This window comes from Rhinichthys klamathensis, unplaced genomic scaffold, assembly GCF_029890125.1.
Source record: "Rhinichthys klamathensis goyatoka isolate OS25496 unplaced genomic scaffold, OSU_Roscu_1.1 h1tg000254l_1, whole genome shotgun sequence".
Classification (NCBI taxonomy): domain Eukaryota; kingdom Metazoa; phylum Chordata; class Actinopteri; order Cypriniformes; family Leuciscidae; genus Rhinichthys; species Rhinichthys klamathensis.
In genome coordinates, this window is record NW_026606776.1 from 3935005 (window position 1) to 3948096 (window position 13092).

Sequence of the window (13092 nt, forward strand, 5' to 3'; positions counted from 1 at the left end):
CTAATGGCTTGTTTTCATGGAAATGAGAATTTACTTGATGAAAATAACCAACAGAAAATCTTTTGGGAAATCTCTAATTTTATGTTTTTTTTTATTTTGGCTCACCTTCTATACTCTTTGTTTGGTTAAGAAATAACCTAAATACTTGCAATGTGTCTGTCCATCACTCTATTCTTTAGATGTTAAATAATCTCTGTTTGCATTCAGATCATTTGGATACACAAAAGCCAAACAGTGGAACCATGTTTGGATGCTGGATTACCTCATTTCTCTTACTGTTGGCAACCTCTAAGGTATGTTTGTCATAAACAATGTTTTATAAACATTATGTACAGGTTTATATCATTTTATAAGGGAACCCTCAAGTTGTTGTAAACTTGTATTCATTTCTTTCTTGTGCTGAACACAAAAGGAGACATTTTGAAGAATGTGGGTAGCCAGGCAGTTTCTAGTCCCCATTGACTTCCATAGTATTTTTTTAAATATACTATGGATGTCCCTGGGGACCAGCAACGATTTAGCTCCCAACATTCTTCAAATTTTCTTTCATTATGTTCAAAAGAAGAAAGAACTTCATGCAGAACAACTTGAGGGTGAGTAAATGATGACAACTTTTCATTATAATCCCTTTAAGCATAACAAAACAAATGTATTCGAATCAGGAGTATGCAAGAATTAAGGTTTATGTACTATCTGCCATTCTCTATTGTTTATTAGCTAATGTCATCTCATTCTCTTTTCTTCGTATTTTTCAACAGTTTTTCGTGGTGGTCCTCTCAGAGAACAACACTGGAGGTATGGCACAGAAGAATCCCCATGATTTAGACTTTGCTCGCCACAATATTTTGACCGCCCAGTTTGAATGTTTCCAGAAGATTATGAAAGACACGAATCACAACAGAACAGGTGAGAAGTTCTTATCTCACAAAGATTCTTGACTATGAGCAATGGCTATAAACTATGCTCAGACATATCGTTTGTTGGATCTAGAACAATATTCAGAATCTCAGATCAGCATCTTTCAGTTAAGCCCATTTAACCTTTTAAACAAGACGTTTGAAAGCGTTCATGCAGGTTTGGACCACCTAACAGTTTGGTTTTTATAATGATTTTTTTATTAAGACTTTTGCCATTGTACTTTGGGTTTGTTGTTTAGTAAAGGCCTGCTAGTCATGGCTATTCCACTGAAAAAGGGAGGTTTATTTTCTGCTCTCGGTCAATCTCTGACTTGGATGCTCGTAAGAACATTAGGGGACCGAAACCGCATGATGTTTTGTCACATCATCCTGAAAATTACAGGAAAGCTCTTATGTGAAAGGATGATTGAATGGAAACATTCTGTGGTTCATTGCTGTGTATGAGACGCATGTTACAGTTGAAGGACGACAGATGAAGCTTTACACAAGGGGAGGAGGATGTTCCATGACAGCTGGTAAAAGCTTTTTGGCAAGGACCCCGAAAACTGACGATCTATTTGGAATGGAAAGACCTTCCTAAAATATAATGGCACATATAGATTTTGTGTGTAAAAAAGGGCACCTTATTTTTCGCAAAATCCAATCACAGTCAATGTCAGTCATTTTATCATCATTGTACTAAGCCAAAACAAACTATTATCTGTAAAATAGTTTTACTTTGTGATAAGTTTACAGTGTATCTTTTCTCTACACATTTTTTAACCTAATATTATAATAGACACATTTTAATTACATTTGTATAGTGCATTTAGCTTAGTTCCATGTGAAAATGCAGATACATGTTACATATGCTATAGACTATAGTATAGGATAGGACACGCCTATGACCATAGAGGCTGGCAGATTTTTATTTTTAAAGGCCAGTTATTTCATGGATCCAGGATATGCATCCTGATAAAGTTCCCTTGGGTTTTTTTCCATAAGATCATCTCTCAATGCAAATCAAACCAGCTATTAGGCTTACTGAAATAAAACCATGCCACTCTCTTGGTATGGTGAAGGGTATGTGATGATGTGGGGCTATTTTAATTCCAAAGGCCAAGGGAACTTTATCAGGATGCATAGTATCCTGGATCCATGAAATAACTGGCCTTTAAAAATAAAAATCTGCCTGCCTCTATGGGAATTTAACATAGGGGTGTCCTGACTTATGCCCCCACTATTTTAAGGAAGAACATTTATTTATTTACGATACATTATTCATTCACAAAGAAAATTGGTGTCCTTAAAGGTTGGATTTTTCCTCTTTTTTTTTAATTAAGGCATTAAGATACATTTTCAAAAGATGATTTTTTTTATCCTCTTTTTAGTCAACTTTAGCATGGGTTTATTCACTTATGCTAAACACTGTACATCCGAATAAATCAGCTTCTCAAACAATGTAGGGCGGGACTTGATTTTGTCCACTAGGAAATTATTGGATGGTTGTGGGTTGCTATAGCTGTGATGTCATGTGAGTGACCGGTTGTCCCGCTATCACACCAGTAAATACATTATCAGAGAAGATGTAAGAATGTCGATAAAAAATTATCTGGACAGAAATAATTTATACTGCAATAAAAATACGATTTGTCAATTTTGATTTCATGGTGACTTTGAGAGGTCTTAAAACCAATTCCACATGATTTATATTCTAACTATGAATTTATTAATAACTGCAAATCACTCTTTTGCAGATGGTTCCATGTGTAAACGGACTTGGGATGGGTGGATGTGCTGGGAGGATTTGGACGCAGGAGTCACTTCAGCCCAGCACTGTCCAGGCTACTATACTGACTTTGACGCCTCAGGTGAGTCCCACTTAAGACTTTTATCTTGCCGTTGAATAAAGTTGACTTATTATACATAAACGTGTTATTTAAAGCCTGACTAACTGATTAACAAATTGTTCTTTAACAGAAATGGCGACGAAGATTTGTACTGATTCAGGCCAGTGGTTCATTCACCCAGAGAGTAACAGAACATGGACAAATTACACCGACTGTATGCACAAGTCTAATGATCACAAAAGGGTGAGCTCAAATTTAGCTTTACACCGTGTCCTGGAGACCCCAGTTGTCCATTCTATCTTCATAATTCACACACTTCCGCTTTATATACACTGCCGGTCAAAAGTTTGGAATAATCCCATCTCTTATCCTCACCAAGGCTATTTATTCGATAACAGAACAGCAAAAACAGTAATATTGTGAAATATTATTCAAATATTTATATTTTAATATATTTTAAAATGTAACTTATTGCGCGTGGTAATGTGTTTGCAGGGAAAAGTGGTTGACTATAAGTCTACTCTACCTGTTGATTATAATTTTGTTCTTTCTTTTATTTGTAACGCTTAAAAAGAGTCACTCCCTCATGTATGAGAGGAGTGTGTTGCCTGTGTATCTGTCATTAAAAGTGTGGAATACAGACTTGTCGTTGTCAAACTTTCGGATTCCATGGATATCCGTGTAAAGTGTTACAAGTCTTCAGACTTTTTGTGTGTTTTTAAAAGAAGTCTCTTATGCTCATCAAGGCTGCATTTATTTGATGAAAAAAACAGTAATACTGTGAAATATTATTACAATTTAAAATAACTGTCATATTTAAAAATGTATTCCTGTGATGTCAAAGCTGAATTTTCAGCTGCAATTACGCCAATCTTCAGTGTCACATGATCCTTCAGAAATCATTCTAATATGCTGATTTGGTGGTAGTATTTTTTTTTTTTTACATTTTATTGGTGCTCAGTTATTAATAATGGTTATCAAGTTTTTGCTGGTTAATATTTTTGTGTAAACGCATATGATGTTATCTGGAATAAAAATAAATTTTAGGATAAGAATAAAAAGAAATGTTTCACCAAATCAGCATATGAGAATGATTTCTGAAGGATTGTGTGACACTGAAGACTGGAGTGATGATGCTGAAGGTTCAGCACAGGAATAAATTACATTGCAAAATATAATAGAAAATATTTTTGATCAAATAAATGCAGCCTTGGTGAGCTTAAGATACTTTTTTCAAAAACATCAACTTTTGACTGGTAGTGTAATTTATTTTCTCTTGCTCATATTGAATGGTAAATTTTGTATATATAACGTTTCTTTTTTCTTTTCTTTTTTTTAGACAACATTTAATCTCTACTATTTGGCTTTGATTGGTCATGGATTGTCGCTGATATCTTTGTTTACTTCCCTGGGGATATTTTTCTATTTTAAGTAAGTCACATGAAAAAATCTTATTGTCGTATCATAAAAACTTACCTTTCTTTTCACCCAGTCTAATATAGTTTCCTGGGTTTTTTTCCCCACTCAGGAGCTTAAGTTGCCAAAGGATAACTCTACACAAGAATCTCTTCTTCTCCTTTGTGCTGAACTCGGTTATAACCATCATCTTTTTCACTTGTGTTGTAAACAACCAAGAATTAACCCAAGCCAATCCAGTAAGTGTACAAATAGAATAGTGGGCTTTCATGTCATGCACAATATGACCAGGAATGTGTATCAAGAAAGTGAACAGGGTCATATTGTGTTTTAAAACATGTGTTTTCTCCCAGGTGAGCTGTAAAGTGTCCGTGTTTATCCATCATTATCTCCTGGGCTGTAACTACTTCTGGATGTTGTGTGAAGGGATCTACTTGCACACCCTCATTGTGGTGGCAGTGTTTGCTGAGAAACAGCAACTCATGTGGTATTACCTTCTAGGATGGGGTATGTTTCTTTAATCAACTTACCAAAAATGCACCAAAATGAACTGGATTTCTGTTTGATCAATGTTGCTGTTTCATTAACATTTTTAATAATGGTATTCTTTTCAAATGTTTTCCAGGCTTCCCGTTAATACCTGCACTTATACATGCAGTATCCCGAAGTTATTACTACAATGACAGGTGAGTTAAATCCAACAGACATGACAAGAAATGTAACAATTCTGATCTTGTTTAATGATTCTGGTTCCATAGTGATTCCATTAAAGGTGCCCTAGAATGTTTTTTTTTATTATTTTATAATGTTTCCTGGGTTACCCTTATAATGTTAGTATGTTTTTTAGATAAAAAATAATCATAATTTAGAAATAAATGGCATTTTTCCTAGCCAGCTTTTAGCCTCTGATTTGAACACTCTGTTTGAAGGGGCGTGTCTGCTGTGGGATTCAGTGTAACCGCGGCCACTGCTGTGATTGGCTGACATGGTTGCATATGAAATAGCTACGCATTACATGTGAAACTCTCTCCCGAATACTTTTACTACTGCTATTATACGTTTTTACTATAACAGCTATCGAGATTAACGAATCGTGAGATGTTTTTAAAGTATTTAGATCTATTCCCATCACATAAAATGTTGCCGTGATGAGCATTGAGCAGATGACAGTGTGTTGATCGCGAGAATGAAGATCTAATCATTTCAAAGCAGTTTCTGCACTCTCTCTGCTTTCACCAATGCAAACACGATGATGTAAATACAGTAAGAGCTTCGTTGTGCAGTAACGTGCGTCATTGATTTTCATAACGAGTTTGGCAAGTGTCCAGATAAACTCGCGCTGTGTGGAAAGATTGTTCTTTGATCGCTTTCTGTATATAATTTGTTCACAATTTAAATACGATTATTTTCATCCTACTAAAAGAAACGATGTGAAGCTGATATTTTAGTCACTGGCTTGACTTACTGATGCATAAACAGTATTGAACAATTTTGAGAGAAAGATTACCTGTCTGAACTTGAACAATTACACATCAGAAAGTGTTGCTTGGTAGCTCGATCCGAGGCCAGCTCTGTATTGGCCCAAGTTGAGGAAACAGTCGGTGAAACGTTTGGAAATTTCCAGAGAAAATAAAATTAACCCATTGTTTCTTCAGAGGCTCAGATGAAGGAACTAAAAAATACTTTTGTGTTCATGTGTACATCCACACTGAGCAACTGCCATGCTTCGGCTGCGCAGTTCCACCTGGCATTGAGGGCTGGCATTATGCAAATATTTGGAGGCGTACATATTAATGATCCCGACTATTGCGTCACAGTCGGTATTGTGTGGAGAACCGACCGTTTTTCAGGGGTGTTTTTCATAAACGTGAATTAAATGAGAACGCGAAAACAGTCCAGTTTGAGATTCACTCTATGTCATGTCCATGCACTGAACTCTTGTTATTTGACTATACCAAGGTAAATTCAATTTTGAATTATAGGTCACCTTTAAAGGGCTAGTTCACCCAAAAACATACATTCCCTATCCCTTTAACATATCTTTTAAGGAAGCATCCCTCCTCCTTTATAAGTGGTTGTAGTTATATACTGAGCAACAGTACTATTTTTTTATATTACTGTCATTTTTTTTAACCATATAGAATGTATATGTTATTTAAAGTAACTTATACAGTATAAGTATGTCTATATATGTATATATATATATACCGCTCAAAAGTTTGGAATAATTTAGATTTTTGGGTGTTTTTGAAATAAGTCTCATGTGTTTACCAAGGCTACTTGAATTTGATGGGGGGAAAAAATAGTAATGCTGTGAAATATTACAATATAAAATAACTGTCATATTTAAAAATGTAATTTATTCCTGTCATGGGAAAGCTGGATTTTCTAGACTTCCCATCATCCCATCCCATCTTCTTTTAGGAATACGCTGACCAGGCAGAGGCTCTGTAGAACATCTTGTGAAATCATAGCAATGATGTCACTGAACATTTAATGAAGTATTCATGCTTTCATTGGTTCTGCTTTCTGAACTTTTCTCACACTTTTTTCCACAGCTGTTGGATAAGCTCGAACACTTATCTGCTCTACATTATTCATGGGCCCATCTGTGCAGCCCTGTTGGTAAGTCTGATTTCTTTTTATTCTTGCGTTCTTAATCTATTTTGTTTTCTCACTCTTTATCTCTCTTGTTTATCTTCTACTCACCCTTGGCAATGTGTGTGTATCTGCATGATCTTGTTTCAAAAAATCAACTTAAGCTCTGGCATTCGACCATTTTTAATCAGAGTGCCGTGTTCTCTTTGTTGTTTGTGTTGGGCTCATATGTGATATATTATTTTGCAGACCGTAAAAAGCTTGGACTGACTTCCACAATGCTGGAACTGCCAGTTTAAAGCTGATTTTGTGTCATTATAAACCGTTATTGCTGTTTACAGGGCCATTTAGACATTCAGAATGGTGCTTGATGATGAATATAGACTGGTTCAATGACCTATTTTCAAACTATTTGGTCCACCACCAATCTTAAATATATATGGTTATAGACCTTATAAACCGCTCGTTTTTAAATCTTCCGGGTCTACTTGACAATTGTTATGACATCCGCTTCAAACATCACTCCGCTCATGATAACTTTTGTTAACTCTACAATAAGTAAATCCACTTCACCACCAGCTAATTACTCTTCAACAGCAGTGCTATAGAAATATACAGAGCTACCACCACCATATGGAAGTTCAAACACAACATTCTAAAGATGAATGCGCTTGTTCCTCTGGCACAAAGGGTCTTTATATCTTTGGCTCTTTATATGACAATTTAAAGGTTTTTGAATTCATGATAGAATGTACAGTGTGGCCAAAATACCTTTTTCTATTTTTTTTTAAACCAGGAAATGAATGAAAGTTTCACATTTTGAAAAATATAAAATAGAGAAAACATAGTACACATAAAGGTATTTCTTCTTAATTGTGTTACGTGTCTTTAAGATAGTTTTGGTTTTGAGGTACTGCAATTATGTTTCTCTCTCTTTATAGTTGCTCTTTTATCTGCTTGTTGTCCTTAGGTTAACCTCTTCTTCCTTTTAAACATTGTGAGAGTGTTGATCACAAAGCTGAAGGTGACCCACCAGGCTGAATCCAGTCTGTACATGAGGGCCGTCAGGGCCACTTTAATCCTTGTACCTCTGCTGGGCATTCAGTATTTACTGCTGCCCTACAAACCCAACGGACGGCTCGCCTCCGAGATATTTCTGCACACAATGACCATACTTATGCATTACCAGGTAGGTGTTGTCGACAACAGGCAAGGGATCAAATATCAATTCATTAATTCAAATATAAAAATGTAAATAAATGAATACATTCTCAAATTGACATTAAAAATAGACATTTAAAACTGTTTATTAATTATTATTTTTTTAATATAGTTAAATGGTACAGAAAAATTATTAATCACTTTTCTCAAACTGACAAATAAATAGACATTTAAAACTTTGTTTAAAATTTTAGTTGCATGTAACAAAAGAATATACATTAACACATTATGGTTACACTTTATTTGAAGGTGCCCTTGTTACATTGTAATTATACAAATAGGTTCTGAATAATTTAAGGTTTATGATTAGGGATAAAGAAATGCAGATTGTAAACACTTTATAAAATGTACATTTATAATTTATATATTTTAATGTATAAAAAAGCTAATTAAATGTTACATTAAAAATGATTTATCAGTTTATAACGTATTGGTGCCTTTAACTATATTTTTATACATTAATTAATCTATATAAATGTATTTGTTTCTATGTAAAAAGTGATACCTTTTATCATTTTATTTATTAATTAATATATTAATAATTATTCTGTTCATTTTATATTTAAGTGGAACACATACACATTGGTTTACTCTAGAAATAATCTGTAACTGAGGACTATAAAATATTTATTTTTCCCCCACAGGGCCTTTTGGTTGCCACTATATTTTGCTTTTTCAATAGCGAGGTAAGCTACCCCCCCCCCCCCCCCCCTCAATGCCATCTTTTCCTCAAAACATAAAGATATTTGCCATTATACTTAATATATTCCTCTCTTTTGTTTATTTAGGTGCAAGGTGTTTTGCGAAGGCACTGGAACCAGTACCGCATCCAGTTTGGCAGCACATTTGCGAACACAGACGCCCTGCGTTCCGCATCCTACACGGCCTCCTCCATGACAGAAGTCCATAGATGTTACAGCATCGACAGCCACATGGAGACTCTAAATGGCAAGAGTTTTCACAATCTGGAGACCACCATTCTCCGATCAGACAACCTGTACATGTGAGAAACTCTTTGACTTCTGGGAGAGCAGCCTCATGGAGAGCACCACTGACTGAGATGTGTGCCTACTGGACAAATATCTGGACACTTTGGACTGTAGACCCCAAGGAGCCTTTCCTTTTTCCCTACAGGCTTCATTGATCTCCAGTTTATGGATGGGAACTGGAGAAAATACTGTATTTTATTTTGAATATTAAAGTCACTTGAACACTTTCCATGGTGATCCAGTGAAACACTATGGAGAACCTCACACATGGTCAGTCTTTCTGATTTCTTTGAATGAAATGGAGGTGAAGTTGGATATTCTATGGGTGAAACTATGACCTGAAGAACATACCTTAATGAAGCTTTATTCTGTATGGCACTGTGTTGATTAATTGAAGGTTGAGCCACCCTGATTCATTGGATGATGGTTGTCACATATATGGATCTATGGATTATTCTGGCTCAAAGAACCTCTAGTAAAAGAACGGAATAAACAATGGAAGACACAAAATCACTAGGATGTGATTGCAGAAGATACTGATGACCTCGTCCTGCTCTTTTTGTTCATCCTGAACTTGTTATCAGTTATGAGATTAATTTTATGTGAAATTTTTAACCCACATACAGGGCAATATTGACAATATATTCTATATATGCAAAATGTTGTGTTGTCTCTTAGGAGTACTGAGTTTGAATATGTATATATATATATATATATAATATTTGATTAAAGAAACCAAAACAAAATAGAGTTACTGTCATTAAAATCTAGAGTCATTGTAAACATACATTTCCCTGCTAAAAGACTAGCAGATCTTGGATAGATTAGGATAAACCAGTCTGGACTTGCATGTCAATTCCTGCTGGCCTGACACGTCCTTTCAGCAGGGTTATCTTATTCACTTTTGATTCATCTAAACATCTTTCTTAAACTAATTTATCTGTAGTTCATATGAATCTTGGTGTAGGTGAGTCTTGTTCTTCAAGGCCAAGTTACATTAGCACATGTGGGTTTACAGTTTTTGGAGATCTGCAGATCTACAAACGGATGAGGTCTCTTTGTGTCTCTATGTCTGGAACATACAGATGCGTTTGGCGCTTTCTCAACTGTTGTTTCTTAAAATATGTTATGTGCACATGCTGGATAAATAAACATTCCTATTTTGATGTGTAAATGCATTTCTACATCTGTGTCTTATGCATGTTTGCATGGTTGTACTTCGGGTATAGAAATATAGGAAAAACATTACAATAAGGTCCCATTCATTAACAATAGTTATTGCATTAGTTAACATGAACTAAGAATATTTTCTTACATCATTTATACAATTCATTGTTTGTTCATGTAAGTTCACAGTGCATAACTATTGTTAACCGATAAATTGTAATAAATGTTGAAATTAACATTAGCTAAGATTAACAAATGCTTTAGACCAGCTAAACGTTATCAGAACTTTAGATAACGTTCTGGCAAGGTTGTCTCAAAGTTATGAACAAATGTTCTTCCAGTAAATGTTAATAGAATGTTTGTACAAAGTTATCTGGTCTTTAATAATGTTCTCAAAATGTTAGCACAAAAACATTATTTATACATTGGTCATGGAGCATTTTCCCCCCTGATGTTTTAGTTGGACTTTTGTCTAACGTTTCAGATTGTCTTAATTGTTTTAGAATGTTCAGAGAAGATTCGAAAGTAACATTCCCATAATGTTTGAAGAATGTTTTCTTAACGTTCGCATAACCCAGGAAAAAGAGTTTTAAAACATTTGTTTAAAACTGTCTGTTTTAAATGATCAGAGAACATTCAGAAATACATTTTTCATAACTTAATGGGAACATATTTTATTAGCTGGGGAAGTATTGTTCATTGTTTGTTCATAGTTAGTTAACAAATGAAATGTTATTGTAACGTGTTACCTGTAATGTTTCTTTTCAGACATTAAAAAGGTTCAGTTCAAGACTGTTTGAATCTGATTTTACAGTAGAACGGTCAAAAAAACTGATATGATATTATTGATTAGTCATAATGACACCTGAAACATTTCAGACGTATAAATCTAAAAACGTACTTCTTTGATCACTGTTTTTGAAATAATATTTAAAACATTGTGTCACTGTAGGTGTACTCTGATGAAAGTATAAGCGGTTAAAGAGCAAATTCAGGTTTTAAACATCTTGGAATGATTTAAAAGATGTTGAATAGACCAGCATGAATGTCCACTTGTTGCTGTAGCCAGTTACTATAACTGGATAGATTTAGATCATGTCAGTCAGTCAGCTCTCTTCCTGTTTATTCTCCAACTTCCTATATAAATAATCATATTCATTTACATAAGAGAATTATGAAAATCTGCTTTTTAATCACAATGAACACATATGCCTCTACAAATGCGACAGATATTATTGAAGTAAATCTTTTATATTATAGCAGTTAGTGCATTTCCCACTGGAATACTGTTTTTAAATGTGTTCTGTTAAAGGCAGCAGATTACTAAAGATACTGTTGGAGGTCACTCCACAAAGGGATATGTGACTGCTCCAACAGGATGTGTAACTTCCTCACTAATACACACATACAAGCATGCACACACACTGTGGAAAAAAAAGTTGCTGAAGTAAACAGTGTGCAGCTGACATGTGTCTCTGCCTCGGGGAACAGCACAGGAAGAAGCCTCGGATTTGGTGCTGCCACACACTATGGGGTCTCTCTTCTCGCTCACTTTCTCTCTAAATGTGTGTGTGTTATTCTGTAAAATCTGCAGTTATCAAAGTTTGCAGAGATTGATGTTCTGTGATTGTTTGCATTGGTTCCATATGCGGTGTAGGGGATAAGGGGGAAGGGCCCTCCCTTGTCATCAGCTCTACTCTCAGAGATTTGCACGCATAAGGACCCGAAGAAGCAAGTGCAGGCAATGGGCCTCAAACCATTTCCAACCCAAGAGAATAGTTCAAAATATGTTTTCACTTGTGAATGAATCATTTTAAATGAATCATTGAGGGCAAATTTAAAATATCATCTTCAAAATTACAATGAAAACCCTGCATAATAATGTGGAGCACAAATGTGCACCTTTACCCTTTACCACATGACCCTAGCAGACAAATAATTGATCCTTCTGTCTAAAAGAAGCAGTAGATTCTACGTAGAACTTTAAAGCATGTACAGGGCTGAAAGATTAACTCTCCCATCGATATTAGAGTGGGAAGAGGGCAGTTGAAAGGCAGCCAGATTAATGGATTCACAAATTGTGGTAATAAGATCTTGGGAAGAAAGGCCGAATTAGGTCAAAGAACGACCCCTGAATACTCCGGTAACCAGTGCAAGCATGACTCACTAACTGACAGGGCATGAAGCTCACCGACATGTTTTGAGGAAGCAACAACCAGAAGAAACGCAGTCACAGGGACACCCAATGGTTCAAATGGTAATGCACAAAGGAATACAGTACAGGTCCCACACAGGAGTAAAACGAACAGGCTTTCAATGCCTTGCTCCCTTCAAAAAACTACCAACAAGGTTATGAGATCGCAAAGAAAAAACATCAACTGGAGCATGATGAGCAGATATAGCGGCCGGCAACATACACTTTTAGGTATAAGGCACTTTGTAGATGTTGTAGGAAACTCAGTATTTTCAGTACAGTACAGTGAACTGGATCAATTCCTCGATCCTCACATCAAGAAGAAAAAATCCTCCAGTGAGCAGCCTAAAGCTGGTGTGTTAAAGCAGCCCTGGCATTACCAATGGTGTTGATTACTGCTGGTTCACAATCCACCAACAGTGAACCCAATGGCGTGACCCAAAGCTTTAGACGAGCCGGATACGGATGCCAAATCCGCCCGTTCAGCTGAGAGAGGAGATCCCTTCTGATGGGAGGCTGCCATGGTTGGCCCTGCAAAAGATTCAGAAGAAGAAGAAACCGTATCCTGGCTGGCCATCAAGGTTCTACTAAATGTACCCTCTATTTGAAAAGGAACATTTGGTGTAATGTCTCCCATAGGAGTGGAAAAGGAGGAATGCATAAAACAGGCAACATGGCCACTCGTGGGCTAATGCATCCTATTCTTGTGGGCTGTACGTCTCGGTCCTTGCAAACCACCAGCAGCAATAAGTGGCCAGTTC

General features: G+C 35.8%; 1 protein-coding gene across 1 annotated transcript; it reads left to right on the top strand.

Annotated features, from left to right (window-relative positions):
- Window positions 1-205: 205 nt before the first annotated feature.
- calcrlb (calcitonin receptor-like b) lies at window positions 206-10148 on the top strand. Its single transcript, XM_056266954.1, has 12 exons — window positions 206-293; window positions 759-906; window positions 2654-2767; window positions 2877-2989; window positions 4086-4177; window positions 4275-4401; window positions 4516-4669; window positions 4788-4848; window positions 6721-6787; window positions 7731-7949; window positions 8626-8667; window positions 8770-10148. The coding sequence occupies exons 1-12, from the start codon at window positions 243-245 to the stop codon at window positions 8986-8988; spliced, it is 1407 nt and encodes a 468-aa protein (XP_056122929.1). The 5' UTR covers window positions 206-242; the 3' UTR covers window positions 8989-10148.
- The last annotated feature ends 2944 nt before the right edge of the window (window positions 10149-13092 follow it).

Bases quoted from the DNA above. Each gene is read 5' to 3' on its own strand.
- calcrlb (XM_056266954.1), top strand. From the start codon at position 243: ATGTTTGGATGCTGGATTACCTCATTTCTCTTACTGTTGGCAACCTCT. The intron at 2,990-4,085 runs GTGAGCTCAAAT...TCTTTTTTTTAG, and splicing joins AGTCTAATGATCACAAAAGG to ACAACATTTAATCTCTACTA. The intron at 8,668-8,769 runs GTAAGCTACCCC...TTGTTTATTTAG, and splicing joins TTTGCTTTTTCAATAGCGAG to GTGCAAGGTGTTTTGCGAAG.